The following is a 19,329-nucleotide window of genomic DNA, read 5'->3' as shown; positions in this document are numbered from 1 at the left end:
TGCAGACACCGCAAGGAAGACGAAAGGCCGGAACATATATAAAAACAATCTCCATCGTGTTAGTAACCAAAAGAATACAAATTGAAACCAAAAAGAGATACCATTATGCAGTCCACCAGGTCGTTAAAAATTCTAAAGCTTAACTAGAGTATGTATACTAAGATTATGAAAAAAGAAAAGTATGTACATGGTGCTGGTGGAGCAGCTGGAGAACAACTCTTGCAGTAGCTGGTAACGAAGAACAGGCACATAACTTGTAACCCAGCAATCCTGCTCCTTGGGACATACCCCAGAGCAGACCAGCATTCCATCACTGGGAGCTTGCTGGAGATGTACTGAATCAGGAGCTCAGGGGATCGGGCCAGGAATCTGTTTAACAATCTTTAGGTGATTTTTATATAAGCTAAAATTTGGGAAATGCAGCCCTAGAGTATCCCTGGCACTTATGACCAGGTGGCATGTACAGGAATGTCTGCAGCAGCAAAATTCTGAAACCAGACACACAGTCCATCAGCAATAAACTGAGTAAGTAAATTGTACCGTATTTATAGCATGCAGTGCTCTAGAGCAGTGAAAATGCATACATTATAGCTACACGACTCAGTTGAATGAATCTTACGGACATAATACTGAGAAGAAGGAATCACAAAAAATATATTATATATATATATACACACATTTGTGTATACATACACACATACACATACATACACACGTATACATGGTACATTTACACATATATGCATGATAAAGACACATTTATATAAACATCTCTATATATACATTTACACATATATAAAAGGAATATATACATAGATGATAAAACTATAAAGAAAATCGATGAATAATTATCACAAAAATGAAGATAACAGTTACATCTGGGAGGAAGGAGGGAAATGGGAACAGTACTCTGGAGACTTTCAAGGCACTGGTAATATTCTATTTCTCAAGATGTCTGGTAGTTGTATGGACATATTTTGTAAACTTTAATTATTGTTTAAACTGCATATATGCTTTATATACTCCTCTACATGTACCACATTTTACAATGGAAAAAGCTGTTTTAAAAAGTCTATCCTGCCTTAATTTTTTTACCTACATTCAAATAAATATCAAACCTAGGAACACAGGCTCCGACATCAGGCTGCTGGCATTTGAATCCTAGCTCCATCACTTAACAAAATAACTTTGGGCACCTCAGTTTAACCTATCTGTACTTTGGTGTCCTCATACGTAATTGAGTAAAATTTTTTTGCAAATTAAATGAGTTAATAAATGTAAAGTACTTAACAGTGCCTGCACATAGTAATTACTCAAAAATAATGCAATATTATTAAGATAGAATGAAACTAAGTTAAATGTAACATTTCTTGCATCTAATCATCAATAAATCATCAACATCTACAAGAACAATGAATCTACCTTCACTCTGTTTTTGCAGATTCTGTACTGGCATCAACCAGTATGATAAGACTACCCTCAACCCTCTCCTCTCTGCTGGGTCCTCATGATTATGTTAAAAACATTCAGAGACTAAGTAACCTACTCTGGTTGCAGGCTAGTCTCAAAACAACACACACACACACACACACACACACACACACACACGCATGCTTGTGTCCATAAAAGAACATTAAAGAATTAAATCACAGAAGCAAAGAGACAGACCTACGAAGACACCAGAATAGCTCCTGTTTGATTACCTGTAATTCCCAAATCAAATTGCTGACAGAATGACACTCTATATATATTCATCCCTTTCCCTAATTGTATCAGCCTAGACAACATCTGTTAGAATTAAAGGAGGAATGTTAAAATATGCGCCCTTCAATTGTGGCTTCCGCATGCCATCTAAGGGGCACTGGCAGCATTCCATGCAGAAGGACAAGTTATCCCCCTGGAACACTGAACACAGAACAGAGCTTCGAACGTACCAAGTACTCAAACTTATTCAAACAATTAAATTACCCCTTGATTATGTTCGTGTAAAACGAGGGTAATGATTATACCCCCAAATCTTCAGTTAAAGATCTTACATCTTGTTTACCATATGAAAGCACTTTTCTAAATGATGTATATACATTAACCCACCTACTCTTCCTAACAACCTTATGACAGATACTACTTATTACCCCCATTTTACAAACAGACATCCTGCGTGATAGAAACGCCACACATGCTGTCCAAGTTCACACAACAGCCAAGTGTCAAAACCAGGGCCCCAAACAGGTCGTCCTGCTCCAGAGCCAACATTCTTAACCATTGTGCACACTGCCTCACTAGGCAATCAGCACAATTGGAGAGAGAAAAAAGGACATCCAGAAGCCTATGGCAATCTGTACTTAATAGAGGAAGCATTTGTTTAGAAAAACCATAAGTTTTCTTTGACAAATGACAGCTACCCACATGTTAAGACCTCCTATTTCGGGGCTTCCCTGGTGGCGCTGTGGTTGACAGTCGGCGCCTGCCGATTTAGGGGATACGGATTCGTGCCCCGGTCCGGGAAGATCCCACATGCCGCGGAGCAGCTGGGCCCGTGAGCCATGGCCGCTGAGCCTGCGCGTCCGGAGCCTGTGCTCCGCAATGGGAGCGGCCACAACAGTGAGAGGCCCGCGTACCGCAAAAAAAAAAAAAAAAAAAAAAAAAAAAAAAAAAGACCTCCTATTTCATACCAAATACAAAAGTAAATTTCAGATAAGCAAAATATCTCAATGTGGAAATATAAAGAGGTAAATACAATTTGATACAGCATGATGTTTGAGAAGACTGTGTTTGGAGGTGGACAGTCTCAATTTGTATCTTGGCATACCCACCAAAGCAGTATTCCAGAAACACACCATATGTATATATATTTAACTTATTATATATAATTTTATTCCAATATATACAACTTATATATAATATATAATACATATTACATGTTATGTATATTATTATATATTATTTATTTTAATTATGAAGAACCAAGACTTCAGAAAATAAGATATCAGAGTCTTGACGATTCTTAACAAATCCATTACATACACAAACACTAAAAAAAGTAACCTGTTTTCCAAAATGCTTTTATTCTAGGCCATAAAATGTTATAAGCTATCTACACATAATCCGTTGTTACCTACATTCAAATATCCCACTATCCCCCTTTTAAACAAAGCTCCATTGAGACAGCCTCAAATAAAGGGAAAGACCATAAACCAAATCATGGATTTAATTCAGCTTCATTTACAAGGCACTTAGCTATAAATCAGATGGTAAATTAAATCAATGGTTATGCGATTCTCCCCAAATGTTCTTAGCTATCTGTCAAACAAAAAAGACCGAACTGTAAATAAAATTTAATGCTGAAAACACAAACACTGTATGTAAACAATTGCTTTTATGGTAGAAAACTATGTGTAAGGGCGGAACACAAGTGAAATACCAATTAGATATCAATAAGCTAAAGCCACATAAGAGTACAATCTTTCTAAATATTGTGAAGTCCACTCATGTACAAACATAAATGAATTAGAGCTGCCTTGAAAAAAAACAGACCCTTGGTGGGCCATTCCCTCTGGATATGGATTCCTTAGTCCTTATCCTTATGCATGGAATCCTCCACCTAGATTCTAGCTCTACTCAACATGTATTATAAATGGAGAGAAAAGGCCCTCAGAAAGAAAGCTTGGGACAAGCATGGCGCTCTGCATCCTTCATGGCAACCTCTCAGATATTTAAAAAAGCTACACAAACACAAAAGAGGATCAACTATACGCAAAGATGCACTGACCAGCCGGAAAACTAGCAGTGTGTGGTATTGTAACCCCCAACTTAACCTTTTTTAAATTAAAAACAAATCTTGATACTATGTATAAAACATAATTGATGAGAACATACTGTATAGCACAGGGAACTCTACTTAATGCACTGTGGTGACCTAGATGGGAAAGAAATCCAAAAAGGGGATAAATATATATGTATGGCTGATTCATTTTGCTGTACAGTAGAAACTAACACAACATTGCAAAGCAACTATACTCCAATAAAAATTAATTAAAAACAAATCTGGGTAGGGCCTCATTGAGAAGTGGGTCACTAGGAAGCTCAGGAAAGTATTAAGAAGCATCACTGAAAAGATTAGTCTTAACACCCAAACCTTCTGCTTTAAGACTTCAAGTCAAAAAGATGTTTAGTGCTTTGTCTCCATCCTCCTTCTGATATTAGGGAAGGGCAAGAAAAGCTATACCTTACTAAATTCCAAATGTCTTTGGTTTTTGGTGAACAATATTGCCAATTTACCAGAACTAAAGAAGAAGATATCTAGGTAGGAAAATCCACAAAAGGTGTTTCGTGGTTTGACACCATAAACACTGAAGTGACCTTTAGCTGCAATGAAACAGCCTGTTTTTATTTTTGTTTTTAACTCAGTTTTCACCTTCCTTAATCCCCCAGATCCTTCTATAGAGTCCATGAGCCTTTCCTAATTTTGTGACTATTAAAAAATATATAAGATACAAATATACAGATGATTCTACAAATTGAGTGAAAGATGCCAGCTACAAAACGGCGTACAGTGTATGACTTCATAAAGTATGGGAATAAGCTAAACTGATATATGCTATTAGAAGTCAAGTAAATAGTAACCATTGAAGAGATGGCTCAAATTGGAGAGGGTACCCCTGGGATGCTGCGTCTTGACTGGGTGCTGATTAAATACTATGATCAATTAATGAACACTCAGCAGGCTATCCACTTATACGTGCACTGTCCCGTATACATTTGATACTTTCGTAAAGAGTGAGTGTGTGTGTGTGTGTGAAATTTAAATTTTGAATTTCCTGAAATATAATATGAGAAGCAAGACATGAGAACCCAATCTTGGAGTTGCTCTTGTGGGGGTGTATACCAAAGGAGCTGTGAAAGACTAATATTTTGGTTGCACAGAACACACTTTTCTTTACTAACTGGACCAGAAAGCCATAAAGAACAAACTGCAGACTTTGAACTGTTGTGTTAACCAATTAAGACAACAAAAGAAAAAAAATTAAAGTAGTCACAGCCTCTGATTTATTAAAAGATTTGTGTTAAGCATAGGGATTAAATCATAGCCTTTAACTTAATAAGTTTAATGTTTTTTAAGTGATTTATTTCAGAGTTCGCTTAACAGCTCCCCAACCAACTAAGAGACATTTTGTTTGCTATTATAGTCAAGCCAAGTGTATCCACCCACCAACGATAGGTCAAGTTACAAACAAAATAGTTCTAGGCTTTCTGGGCAGCAAACAAATCAGCGTGTACTCAGTCATGCCACAAAACAGTCACACAAAAACCTGTTGTAGATGTGGATGTATGTATTTTTAAAAGATGTCAACTGATTTCATTTGTGGGAGAAGTAATTCAAATTATTCAAACACGGAAAATGTGCCATTAAACATTAAAATGTTTGAACACAATGACAGAATCTCTTGAATTTACTTTTACAGAAAAGAACACTGAAAAAACACAGTTTCAAAAAAAAAAAAAACCCAAAAAACAAAAACAACCATGCGTAGCCTGAGGCTTTCTTGGCTCTTAGAAAGTATTTTAAATTCCAGGATTCACAAAAAGATATTTTTTGAGTACTTACCAACACATTATTTGTTGATCAAGACAATCTGAAGAACATTAGAAAACTGATTATGAATCATTTACCTAAGTTTTTTTTCTTCTTTCTCTAAGGGAACATATTAAAAAAAAAAAAAAAAAAAAAGAATGAAAATCTTAACCAAGCATTAAATTTTGGTTTCAGATGCCAAAATAAATCAAACTATTTAAGGCCAAAATTAAATAGAGAATGTAACTCAAAAGTTAACTACTTTACAAAAACCTTATAAACTCATTAGTGAGGAATTGAAATTTCCCTCTAATTCGATATTCATTCCCTGAATATCATATTAAAAGGGTCCCAGCCTGGTGGAGGGAAAACACCTTGGGCTTTGCAGTCAGGCTTAACTCTGCTATAACCAGATATGGTTCTACTATGGATTCTCACAATAAATACTCAGACTGCCTGACTCCCTCTTTGATAGTCTCTAAAATGGAAATAAAACCACCTATGTTACAAGGTTATAGAAATAATTAACTGAGGTAACATGTTAATTTCCTTCCCTACAATTAAACTTATTTCATTTTTAAGGTTTAGTACTACCAGACGTTGGTTTTAAAAAAAATATTTGAAGAGATGACTGCAAATATCTAAAGTTTCAAATAGTTTTATCTGGCGTGTGTGCGCTTCTGACTTACATGAATGACCTACTGATTATTACTAAAAATAAAATAAATTGTGAAATGTCTTAGAACTGCATATGGGAAAAAAAAACACTGAAAGGGCATTCCTTAGAATCCTTACTGGAAGCAGTAATACGAAATTCGATACTTTTTTTTTTTAATGTGTGAATTGTCATTTATATTTTAACCAATTTTATTGTGGCATAATTTACATACAATAAAATGCATCCATTTTAAGAGTATAGTTCAGTGAGTTTCAAAAATTATACATTCACCTAACCACCACCGTCAAGTTCTAGAGCATTCCTGTCACCCACAAAATTCCCTCATGCCCCTTTGTAACCAATCTCTTGTCTCCATCCATATCCAGCCCCAGAAACCACTAAACTATTTCCTGTCCCTACAATTTAGATTTCCCTTTGCCAGAATTTTACAAATTTTGATATTTAATGCAACAGAAGAAAGTTGAATAAACTCAAAATTTATTATAATAATGAGGATAAAGAGAGTCATTTCACATTTCTAGTTCCAATAATTTCTGGAATAATAAAGATTCCAAATTATGATCCTTTAATTTTTTATTTTTTTTTTTTACTAATTCCTTAATCCACCAAAACACTAAATTATATACAGAATGGGGGTGGGGAAACGCCACATGAATGTTTTAAATTATGATGGTCAAGTACAATTTTTTAAAAAACACAAAAACAAACATTAAAAGTAAGACCATAAATATATAAAACTATATGGTCGTACATAAGTATGCTATGGTCAAGTTAATTTTTTAAATTAACATAAAAAACAATATTAAAATAACAGTATGTAGTAGTACAGAAGTACACTATTATTCCAGGATTTATTTATTTATTTTTAGTATAGGTAGGTATATTTTGCAAAAGAAAATCTAAGAACAGATCATGGATCAAATGCTTCTCCAAGTTACTGGATTATGAATGCCATATTATGTTTATAATAACACCTCCTTTTAAATGACTCAAGCTGTTTTAAAAGCATTACACCACTAATTCTCCCAATGCTACCTGAGAAAGTTAAATATCTTACTTAATTGAGGCTGTAGACCAAAACATCCGATTCTAATACTAAACACTCTTCTGCATCTCAAGTTCTAGGTACTAGTAAGGTCCACTTTAGGCTACCTTTTCACTATCAGAACAGGTGAAAAATTAAATATTCAATCAGTCAAGAGAATGTAAGAAATATCTTAATGGTTTAACCAACTAGTATAATCTCTCGGGCACAGATAACTCAGCACAGTGTGGTCATTCCATGATACAACATGCAAACTATCTATTACATAACTACCCATTAAATTTAGCCAATTTTCCTTGGACTTACTTATAAGCTCAGCCTGCTACGGGTTGTTCTCAACCCAACTTTAGGATGTTCTAGTGTTAGTGTATGTCATCTTCATCTTGTTTCTACTCTCCTTGATTTTCTGTTCTTCAGTTATAGCTTCTCTCTGTGGTCTATGTCCAATTCCTCTTCATTCAGAGGCCTTGAAATCCCACTGATGATTTTGGCTGTCCTTCCCTGAAGCTTTTCTAGGTAGATACCTAGTGATTGTGCTAAAACATTAGGTGGTTTAACAATAATTTTCTTGAACTGTAAGTGGAACTAAAATGTTTTGTTCCGCACAGCAGGGGTTCTCAAATCTGACTGCACATTACTCCATAATTTATTAAATCAGTCCCTACCGGACTTTCAGAGACCATCTAATCTGATCTTTTGTAATTATAAACAATGCTTCAATGCAAATCCCTGTATGTGTAAATATATACATCATGCATACATCATGAATACAGACATATCTGTAAAAATGACTAGAGAAGAACTTGCTAGGTCAAGAGGCCATATTCTTTTTTAAAAAAGAACTATTATTTATTGTTAATTTACAATGTTGTGTTAGTTCAGGTATACAGCAAAGTGATTCAGTTAAACATACATACATATATATATATGTATATAAGTTCTTCTTCAGATTCTTTTCCTTAATAGGTTATTACAAGCTACTGAATATAGTCCCCTGTGCTATATAGCAGGTCCTTGTTGTTTATCTATTTTATAAATAGTAGTGTGTTTATGTTAATCCCAAACTCCTAATTTATCTCTCCCCCCTTTTGCCTTTGGTAACCATAAATTTATTTTCTATGTCTGTGAGTCTATTTCTGTTTTGCAAATAAGTTCATTTGCATTTTTTTAGGTTCCACATATACGTGATATCATATATTTGTCTTTCTCTGTCTGACTTATTTCACTTCATATGATAATCTCTAGGTCCATCCAAAAGAGCTATATTCTTAATGCTGAATGATATGCTATCATATATGATAAACTATTGTCAATAGCCCTCAAAAATCATACTCTATCACTCTGAATACCTGAAAAATCTCTGCATTTCAGGTTAGTTATTAAAGTCATTCCAAAGTCTTTGAAAAGGAATCATTTGGGGATATTTTAAGCAGGCCCAAGAGTCACAGAACTAGAAAGTCCCTTAGAGATCAACTAATCCAACCAGGCCCGAGGTTTTATTATTGAGGAAAATGAGGTCAGCAGAGTTTAAGAGACTAAACTACATCTGGACCGGATTAGAACCCCAGGCTTTCTGCCCTTGACACTAGCTCTTGACCTTGACACTATGTCAGGGCAGCTCACTTGCACAGAACAAAGTTATTATACTCTTTGTGCCCAAACCACCTTGGACGACACACACAAAGTTATCAATTGACAGTTCATGCCGAATTGTGGTAAATGTTGCAGGGAACGCATGTAGATAGCAGTCCTCAACATATGTACTGCGCATATATATGCAACCCAAGAGCCTGCCTGCTGTAAGTACAGTTGGAAGTTCAGACAAGGAAGTACACTGGGTCCTAAAGAGAGTAAGATGGAAAAACTGAGCAGTATTTACGCATAATCTAAAATAGAGCTTAAAAACTCGACTGTAACACAAATCATAATCTTTTAGTTCAAATTTTTCAAAAGGTCCCATTTAGATCCTGAATTCACCTTCTGCCTACTTTAAACTCATCACTTGGTATATGCAGAAGATGTAGCTCTTACTACAATATTTATCTGTATATACTTCCTCCCTGGCATGAATAGGTTTGCTTAATTTAAAACTTATCTACATTTAGTTAAATACACAAAGACTATCATCCGCTCAAATTAACTGGCATAATTTACTGAAAAATTCAAACAAAAATAAATTTGTAGAAGGAAAACACAGAAATGTTGAGGCGTAATGATTTGTTGGTACAAATTATGTTTCAGTTTAAAGTTCTTAACCCAACTTGAAAATAGATTCTAGAAGGTGTACTCATGGCAGATGTGAAATAATTACTCAAATAACAAAACCCAAATTCCAAATCTATCATATTTTTTAAATGGCTGATGAAATTCACCACAAGTCTGTGCGGTGCTTAAACTTGATTAATTTTTGTATTTGAGCCCAAAGAGCGAATTTGAATAATGTTAACTTGGGCAAAACCATAGAAAGTACATACAAACACTACACTTCTTAAATAACAGCTGATTTTTTTTTTTAAATCACTCTTCTAACTTGAGACTATCCCTTTGAAACACGATGGGGATGAGGATTTTTTTGAAGGCGTTTTAAAGCAAGATTAACTGTTGCTTTAAGTCTTGACATTTCACAATTAATAACCCTAACGCTTAATGAGGCACAACAGATTTAAGAATTGAAGATTTTTAATGAAAACGGAAATTAAGGACAGTTTGGTGCAATACACTGTCACCAAAACAATCTGTTCCAAGAAGAATTGAGTCTCTACACGTAAAAAATACAAACTATCTAAAAGAATTTCCCCTTAAAATCTCAGTTCAAACTTTTAGAAGAAGGTCAGGGTAGACTCTGATGAAGGTATGAAAGTCTACTTTGTAAGTAAATTTTGAACTTGCAATTAAAGCCTAAAAAATTATATATAATTTTAATTTATGTATATATATAATTTTAAAATATGCTTATAATATTTTAGGATACACAAATTATTTTTCAAATCACACCTAGAACATGTGCAATGCACCACCTGTTAGTAATGGCCACATGCCACAAGTTTAAAAAAGGGCAGAGACGCATAAGTGGAATAAACTGTGAACATCAACTATGTTAATTCTTACTTTCATAGGAACTTGTTACAAAGTTGTTGAAAATCAAATAAACATGGTGAATACATATATGGTCTATACTTAAAATGATTATTGTATCCTAGATTTTCCACATTCTAAAACAAAGCTTTTTTTCACATTTCACGTGTTGAATATTAATGCCTTGAAAGTCTATACTTAATAGGTGAAAATCACATATGGTTTGTGCATCTTTTTTCATACATCCTCATCCAGGGTTGAAAGCAGAACCAAGGCAATAAGACTAAGAATCTAGAATATCTGTGAACCTTAAGGAGGTGTCCTTGATGCTTCATAACCCATACATATTTAAATTAGAACAATGCAGCTATGCAATTAAAATGTGAACTAGAAAAACAAAGCAGGCTTCTAATCTATTCATTACTGGATGGGTAGTAAAAGTAAAATTGGTTTTTATTCCTGATGATAAATCTATTTAAGGATTTGAAAGTCACTTGTATAATTTAAAAGGAAAGCTTGTCATAACTTTGTGATATCCCTTGATCAGTGAAGTTTAATGCTCAAATTCTGCTTTTTTAAAAAATAGGACGATGCTAATGCCTCAAGCTAAAATGAGGAAGAATAGAGAAAATCTTAAACCTGAATATCATAATATGCAAAATTGACTAGAATTATGTAAATCTAGGTAACAGAATAACTCAACTAGTAAAGATTCTCTCAAAGTGAAAAAAAAGAAGTGTTCCAAGTAAAAGAACACTTCAGTTAATTAAAGGCATAAAGTCCTTTTGAATATTCAATTATTCTTCTTTAACTGGTCTGAAAAAATAAGGCGGCTCCGTATCTACACTAATAACCTACTCATTCTCTTTTCTAAAACTCGTGACTCCTTAGTCTGGCCTGAAAACAAATGAACAAACAAACAAACAAAAACCTAGACTTTTAATAGCAGATGACTGCAGAGGGGCCATTTTCACCTTGCGGATAGATCTGTCTTATTCTGGTGTGTAAAGCAGACCATTAGCACAAAGTCATTTCCAATCTCAGTGTGTACAATCCACAAGGTGCACTTAACCCTAAAACTCATGTTGCATAAACTGCTCTGCTTCCACTTCTAATGACCTTGCAAACCACTCAATGTTATTGCTTGACTCGGACCCGTGAATAACCCAAACTTGATGACAAAGTTTTAATCTCCCCTTTCTTCGAGGTTTATAAAAGTCAACATGACATTGGCTTGGAAGAAACTGAGAAAGAACATACAATGGAAAAGGGAAGGGCGTGATTTGACGTTTATAAATGATATATTTTAAAAATGCTTAAGGAAATAAAAGAAAATGACCTACAAAATCCACACCTGGTTTCAAGGCAGATGACTCAAAGAGGAAATGAGATTGCTCCAGTGGTACACACTTTAGTCCCATGTTATTAGCGACCAACAAACGTCTCCTCCTGTCCTAACTTCACTGCACAGTATTCAATTAAAACTTACTTTCAGATCAAAAAGTTGGTGAGCATACCATCCACTGCTGGACTCACACTCTTAGGACTTGTTATAAGTTGCCTGTAAATAAGTCAGACCATGCCATGATATCCAAAACATAATGTTTTTTAAAGTGAGATTTGTTTAATCTATGACATAATTGTTTTTTAAAAAAAAATCTGATGTCCACAGGGTTAAGTTTATCTTGCTTTCCCCTTAACTTCAAACACTTGAAGTAGCACTTTTCTCCTTCCCCATTCAGCCTAACCTCTTCAATAAACCCCATTTTAAAAGAAGAAACAATAAATGAAGTGACAGGAGGTGAAATAATGAGTGTTCGCTCCAAGAATAAAGGGCGGTTTTATAACAGGAGGTACTTTTGTTAGCAAGTGACTGGCAGGTCTCCTCCCCCAAGTTAGGAGAAATTCCATCCACTCCCCAAAAGTGCAGAGGCCAAAATGTCTAACAGTTTTGAAACCCCCGAGTCAGGAGAGAGAATGGGGACGGGGGAGGGGGAGCGGATTGGCGAATGGGGGAAGGGGAAAGAAAAAGACCAGCTGGAGATGATAAGAACAAAAGGAGAAACCCAAGAAAGGAGAAAGGAACGGCGGGACCGGGGCGGCCCGGGAGCCAGTGGGAGGGAGAAAGCCGGAAAGTAGGAGAACTGGACCCGGGGGAGGAGAGCGCGGAGCCGGCGCACCATGGACAGGGCTCGGCGCAGCCGCGGCCCACACCCCTCTAGGGGGTGGCGGGAGGGAGTGTGAGAGACCGCGGGCGCCAGCCCGATCCAGCCCCCGGCGCCCGCGGCCGGAGCGCGCCAGGCCCTGACTCACGCAGACCACAGAGAGGGACGATCCGCACCATCTGTCCCTGCCCCGGTCGCCCCGGTCGCAGCGGCACTTCCAAGCCGCGCCCGCACTTTTTGGAGCGGCCACCGGCCGGCCACTCCTAGCCGTCGGCGGTGCGCTGGGGGCCCTTCAGGCGGATTCCCCTGAAGATCCTGCCCTAAAGTGAAGGCGGACACGCCCCTCTCCCGCAGCTGCTTGGGGACCCCGCCGCCCGCGGGGGCAGACTCACGACCCCCGCCCGGACCCCGCCCAGCGCGGGTGTCGCAGCCGCGGCGCGTGGCGTCGCTTCACAAGACCCGACTGGCCAGCCGGGAGGGGCCTCGGTACATCCTCCGGGCGGACGCCGCGGGAAAGTTGGGCGCTCGGCCGGACTCGGGATCCGCGGCGCGGAGTGGGGAGGGAGGCTGCGACCAGCCTGGAGCAGGTGCTTCCTGCCGCGGAGGAGCCTCCCGGTACCGACTGCAGGGAAAGGCTGTCTGGCGCTCTCCCGAAGGCGTGAAAAGTAAAGGCGCCCCCAAGACGCACGCAGGGCAGAGGCAGCCGGACAGGAGAAGAATAAAAGCCGAGTAACGGAACTTCTCCCCGCCCGGCGGGATAAGGGGCGTGCGGGCCAGGGGCTGGGTGCGGAGGCGCCGACCCGCGTAGACTCTTCGGGGCTAGGGGGTGAGGTTTTCTTTTCAGGTAGCACCGACTCAAAAAAAAAATTGTGAGGGCAGGAAAACAAAAATAAGAAGCAACTCTAAGCTGCGATAAAGACAATAGGACGGGGGAGCCCTCGGGCACCGGGAGGCGCGCGGGTGCCAGGGTGAGGTGGGGTGGAAGCAAGTCCCGTAACTAAGATACCAGAGTGAGAATTCCTACAGCAAACTCGCGACCCATCCCTGCGGAAATAAATAAACAAAAAATGGAGCAAAGTTCAATGCTAAGGGCGAGAAGCGCAGAAAACTGCAAAACCGGAGTGCTATCCTACCTCACCTTTCTACTGCCTAGGGACACCCCCCGCCCCGCGAGCTCGCCTGACCCCGCAGGAGCAGAGGGGGCCCGCGATCGGCCCCTTCGGGACCCGCCAAGAGAGGCGCGGGAGACCGGCTGGCTCCGGCAGCCCTGCCCTTGCGCCCTGCCCAAGCCTAGTGTCTGCGCAGCTCCCGCCCGCTTGGTGCGGCAACTCCCTTCCCGGGTGCGCAGCCGGGCCCCGCAGCGGCGCGGGGAACAAAGGGACCCGGCGCCGCCCGCCCCACCCCGCCCGCGGCCCGGCCCGCGGGGACCGCCGCGTACCTGAAGCAGGGCCGCCAGCAGCGGCAGCAGGGTCCGCGGCGCTCCCACTATCCGGCACATGGAGGCGGAGAGGGGCCGAGCGAGGAGCCGGAGGCGGCGGCGGCGGCAGCAGCGGCGGCAGCACCAACAGCGGCGCGGAGAGACGGCTCCAGGCAGTTTCCACCCCCTTCCCTTCCCCTCCCCACCCCACCCCCTTCGCCGCGGCTCCCCGCTCCCCGCCAATGGAGAGAGAGCTGATGACAAATAGCGGGCCGCGGAGTCCGCGGGACTGGCAACGCGAGTAATAAAACAGACCGAGAGATCAAGGAGCTGGGGAGGGGGCGGGGAAGAAGGCGGGCGTGCGCGTGAGGGTGTCAGTGTGAGTGTGTGTGTATGTGTGTGTATGTATGTGTGTGTATGTGTGTGTGTGTCCGCGGTGGCAGCGCCGGCTGCTCTGCCCAAAGCGTAGCGGAAGCCAGGAGGGATGCAGGCGGCGGGGACCTTGGCCGGTGGAGGATGCGGAGGTGGAAGAAGAGCGGCTGGCACTCCCCAGGAGCTCCGCAACGCGAGGTTTCGGTCTCGGGGTTTTGCTTCCTCCGGGTCCCCTCTCCAGGGCCGCTCGGCACGACGAAGACGGCGGCGAGAGCGCCGCGGGGAGGGCGCTTCGGGCCGTGAGCGCTGCGCCCACAAAGGGCAGCTGTCCCGCCGCCCCCGCTGCGTGTGGGCTGAGGACCCCTTCTGGGCTCCCCTTTCCGGTCCCTGGGAGAGTTGGAGACTGTTCTCTGGCCTCGACCCGCGGGGGTGAGGCCAGGGTCCGGCGCGGCCGCTCCCGCCGCGGCTTCCGTCCCGCGTAGCTACCGCCGCGGCTGCCCCTGCTGGTTCCCGCCCGCCGGGAACCCGCCCGCCGGTTCTCGCCCCGCGCCGCTCACTCGCGCGCGCCGCCCCAACCCCCTCCGCCGCCGCCGCCTGCGCGCCCCGCTCGTCCTCCGCGAGCGCGACCAGGGCGAGCTGCCGCCGCCGCTCTCCCCGCGCTCGCCCGCCCCGCGAGCTGCCTGGCTGCGCAGCCCGCTCCCCGCTCGGATCTTCTCGCGCCGCCGCCGCCCTCGCCCCCGCCTCCCTCCTCCGCCGAGCTTCCCCGCCCGCGTCGTGGCCAATCGGAGGCCACCAAGCTGCAGCGGTAGCCGGCCGGATCCGCGGCAGCCGCCCGCCCCCGCCCAGCCGAAGCGCCCCATTTTTTGCTGCAGCCAGCGGGGGGTCGCCGGAGGGAGGCCTGGAGTGCGCAGAGCACCGCCCCGGCAGGTGGAGGGGCTGCGGGAAAGAAAAGAACTTGCGCAGTAACTTGATTGGTGGCAGGTTCATTTGTGGACCGCGAAGGGGAATCAGAGATTAGGCTTTGGAGAGGGAATGCGTTCTCCGTCGCCTCACGCACGCTTCTCTTTCTGTTCTGGCTGTTTTTCTGGGCAGGGGCCGACACAGCAAACTGGCGACGCAGGCAAAGCCCATCCTGGCCATTGTTGTCTGCGGCGCTCGCCGCGAGCCACCTGCGGGCCTGGAGGGGGGAGGCCCCGTGGCTTCTCTCGGGCGCACGCACCTCTCCCTGCTTTGCGGATGTGCTGGAACAGCCCAAGTTTGTGTGTGCTTGTTTTGTTGTTTTTTCCTCTGGGGGGCTGAGAGTGCGTGTTATTTTATTTGAAATCTCCTGTTGTCTGTTTCTACTCGTTAGTGATACTGTTCACAATTTTTAGCAAACGGTCTAAGGGACTTTGACTCCCTCCGTACACCCCCCCCCATAACAACTAAAGAAAGAAAGAGAAAAGGGAAAACGACCTAAAACCAGAACTTGCCGTGAAAATAGGATTATCTGAGACATGAATGACTGATTCAGAGTTCGCACCAAGTAAAGGATATTTGCTTCCTCCTTTTAAGGCATGAACTTGGAGTGGTTCACAAAAAGTGAGAGACTTTAGAAGTTTGGGTCACAAGCATTTGTGGAATGGAGGGAAGGGTGAGGAGCAATTGATTTTGGCGAGGTATTAAGTTTTTGTCAGAACTTTTTTTTTTTTAAGGTTTTTCAGGTAAATAAAAATATGGGTTTTTTTCTAAGCGTTTCAGCACTTCGGAGGTCATCGAACTTCGTTGCGGTCTTGTGCTTTGGGTAACTGAAGTATTAAGATTATTTGAATTTGAGTTTCAGGATACTGATCATTTAAGAACTTGATAATGAATCTCTAAAAATCAAGTACTAATTTCTTTGACGTAAGTGATGTAGTTTTTAATAATGTACTGTCGCTGGCTAGGCTTTTCAAAATTCAATATTCATAGGGAAGTTTATGCAATTTTAATTAAAACATAATATTGTAGGCCTTTTTAAAATGAAACTCAAAAATTTTTCCTGGATTTTCTTTTCAAAAGAATAAGGAAGGTCATGTTAATTAAATTTAAAGACAAAAGGCCCCACTTGTTCTTTCTCTTCCTTCTTTGCTAGATATTATTGTCATACTATGGCTGATTGGCCTAAAATTACTCCTCGCAATAGGGTATTTATAAATTCCACTTTCAAGGAGTCATGCATAATAGTAAAACACTTAGTAGCAATATGGGGATATCCTTTGTTGTATTCCAAAGTGGAATTTATAGATCCCATCTCTATGCCTAAGAGTTAAGCTGTGATCCTGGACTTGAGGCTTTACTTACATCCTCACCACTCCCAGCAATAGCCACTGATGTTTATTGCCATTCTGATTAATGTAAAGGTAGAAGAGATTTCAGCATGAATAACTATTGCTTGTTAGTATTATTTGCTTGAAGCTTTAAACACCATGCCCCTTATAAATTAAACTCTTATTATGACTTCAAAATCTGCTTTGGAATGCCTGTCAGTCCACTAATTCTCTGACTCCAGTAGATTTCAATCACAGGTAAGCATTGGCAGCATTTTATTTTTTTACTGTTTTATTTTATGTCCAGCTTCCATGCCTCTCACTCTTCAATGGTTATGGACTGCTTTGGAATCTTGCCTGAGTTTAACCTGATCACGTGGTCAGCCGAACCTTGCTAATCAGCCTTTGATCACAAGAAGGGATAGCCTAGTCTCAAATCAACTTATTGGAGACTTGTGCATCCATTTGATGCTAATGAAAGTAGATCTAGTGTTGACTTTGACACCCAACACAAATGGTACTTTCATTGCACCATTCTGAAGGTAATCTAATGGGGCCTTTCATTTCTCTGGGCAAGTGGTGACCCAGCTGTCAGGATTTCAGCTTCTCCTCAAGGCATTGCCAGTCTGAAGACTTCCTATCAGCTTGCTCAGCTCCAGGGCTGCAGGGACTTAGGCAGTGACCCAGAGAAACAGCTTGATTGTGAGGGAAGGGGGGAAAGAGGGGGAAAACAAGAAAAATAATAATTAAAACTAAGGCTGGACTCATAACACTGAAAATCAACCTAATCCCTTGATTTCTGACCTAGGCACTGCTGCCGATTTACTACAAGAGGTCTGCAAATGAATACCTGCATCAAACATTACAGACAGACTGAATAAATGACGCCTCTTGCACTCATGGCAAGTTTTCATATGCATGTAAATGCCATGATGATTCCTTTTTAAACGTTCATTTCAAAGAAAAGTCATAATAACTTTTTTTTCTGGTGTGTATTCTCAAACAGGAGTTGCTAAACATACATTACGTGAATGTTTTTCTAAAAGGATCCTGACATTGGAAAGAAATGCAAACAGTAGTTGTCAAGTCTGCACACACACTCCTCCCAGACACACACACCTCTGGGGCAGGACACACACTAGTCTCGGCCTCTGACACCCAGCTGAGTGTCCTTCCCAAATGTTAACTCAAGACCCTTCACGCTTTCCCCTTTCTCTCCCCATCTCCAGGGCAAGCTGGGATTATCCCTTGTCCCTTAGGAAGTAGCCGTCACATTTGCAGGTTTCTCCCCAGCCAGCTTTAGTCTGTTAAAACTGACCTTCCCTGGGTTCATAGGCCTTTTAGAGTCATGGACTGTTGTAAATGAAACGTAAAGGTGGCCCGTGCAACTCCCTCATTTTACAGAAACGCTGAGGCTTAAAGACGTACAGAAGGCTACCAGCTGGCAAGTAGAGAACCCTGGCTGGGACTCAGTCTTTTACTCCCAGTCTCCCCTACGGAGTCTCTTTTAACTTTAGGAAAATTCACCTATGTGGAATGAGGATGGTTTAAAAACAAGAAAAGGAGAATTTAATAATGCTGGGGATTTGTCTAGTATTTCCCTCAGGTATTTTGTTCTTCAAAGTATGTGTGATTGGAGATGTAAGTCTGCATTTCCTTTCACTGGTCTCCATTCTCAGCTGCCTTTCTCAGTGCGATCATCTCACGGGACTTAGTGTGATTCTGGCATTTCAAGAGTCATATCTCTGATATAACCTATAGCCAAGTGCAAGCCATCCATTCATCTGATCCTCACCGAGAGAAGTCATGATCTGTTCCAATACTAGAAGAAAAACCTGGCTTTTAAAAAAAAATCCACTGTAGTTTGGAAATATTATTGACCTTTCTTTTTTTTAGTATTTGAAAATGAAACTCAAAGTTTTTATGGAAAATATCACCAAATTTATCACTTGAAGTATATACAGTCAAGGAAGTGAGAAAATGAGTTTGTTATACATTTGCATGACGAGGGAAGTTATTCACAAGCGGCCCCTGTATTAGGAGGAGCACCACCAAATCCCTTTCTGGAAGGTGGAAGGGTGTAATAAACAGATTATGGATTTGAATTCAGGTAGACTTAGCTCCATGAACTTGGGTGAGTTTCTGAACATTTCTGAGGTTCTTTTTCCCTCTCTCTCAAATGTGGATAATATACCAGAATTTCTTAAGAAAGCCTGATATGAACACAGAGCAACACACTAGCAGCTTAGCTTTTTTTTTTTGCAGTACGCGGGCCTCTCAGTGTTGTGGCCTCTCCCACTGCAGAGCACAGGCTCCGGACGCGCAGGCCCAGCAGCCGTGGCTCACGGGCCCAGCCGCTCCACGGCATGTGGGATCTTCCCGGACCGGGGAACGAACCCCTGTCCCCTGCATCGGCAGGCGGACTCTTAACCACTGCGCCACCAGGGAAGCCCAGGAGCTTAGCTTTTTATCTGTACGTGTATGAAGTATGATTATTTCCACTGAGGATTTGGAGTGGAGTTACTCAGGAATCTCAGTGACTGTTCCTCTCACCTCCTCCAGTTCTGTCTGCAATTGAAAAAAAAAAAAAAAAAGCCGAGACTTTTAATCAGAGTTTTATTCGGGAGGCTCAAATTTTACAGAACAACCCGAAATCTCTAATGTAGATCGTAATGGCTCTGTAAGTAACACACAGGCTGATAAAAGTAATAAAAAA

The 19,329-nt window shown here is 41.7% G+C and overlaps 1 protein-coding gene across 1 annotated transcript in view; it reads right to left on the bottom strand.

Moving 5' to 3' along the window:
• CDH2 (cadherin 2) overlaps positions 1–14,826 on the bottom strand; it is a 214,749-nt gene extending 199,923 nt beyond the window's left edge. The window contains exon 1 of the mRNA XM_029219312.1: positions 13,975–14,826. Coding sequence (XP_029075145.1) covers positions 13,975–14,034 — 60 coding nt within the window. The 5' untranslated portion in view covers positions 14,035–14,826. The remainder of the gene's footprint in view (positions 1–13,974) is intronic.
• Between the last annotated feature and the right edge of the window lie 4,503 nt (positions 14,827–19,329).

This window comes from Monodon monoceros, unplaced genomic scaffold (genome assembly GCF_005190385.1).
Source record: "Monodon monoceros isolate NGI ecotype Baffin Bay Population unplaced genomic scaffold, NGI_Narwhal_1 Super_Scaffold_1, whole genome shotgun sequence".
Classification (NCBI taxonomy): Eukaryota; Metazoa; Chordata; class Mammalia; order Artiodactyla; family Monodontidae; genus Monodon; species Monodon monoceros.
This window is presented reverse-complemented; position numbering and strand designations above follow the sequence as displayed.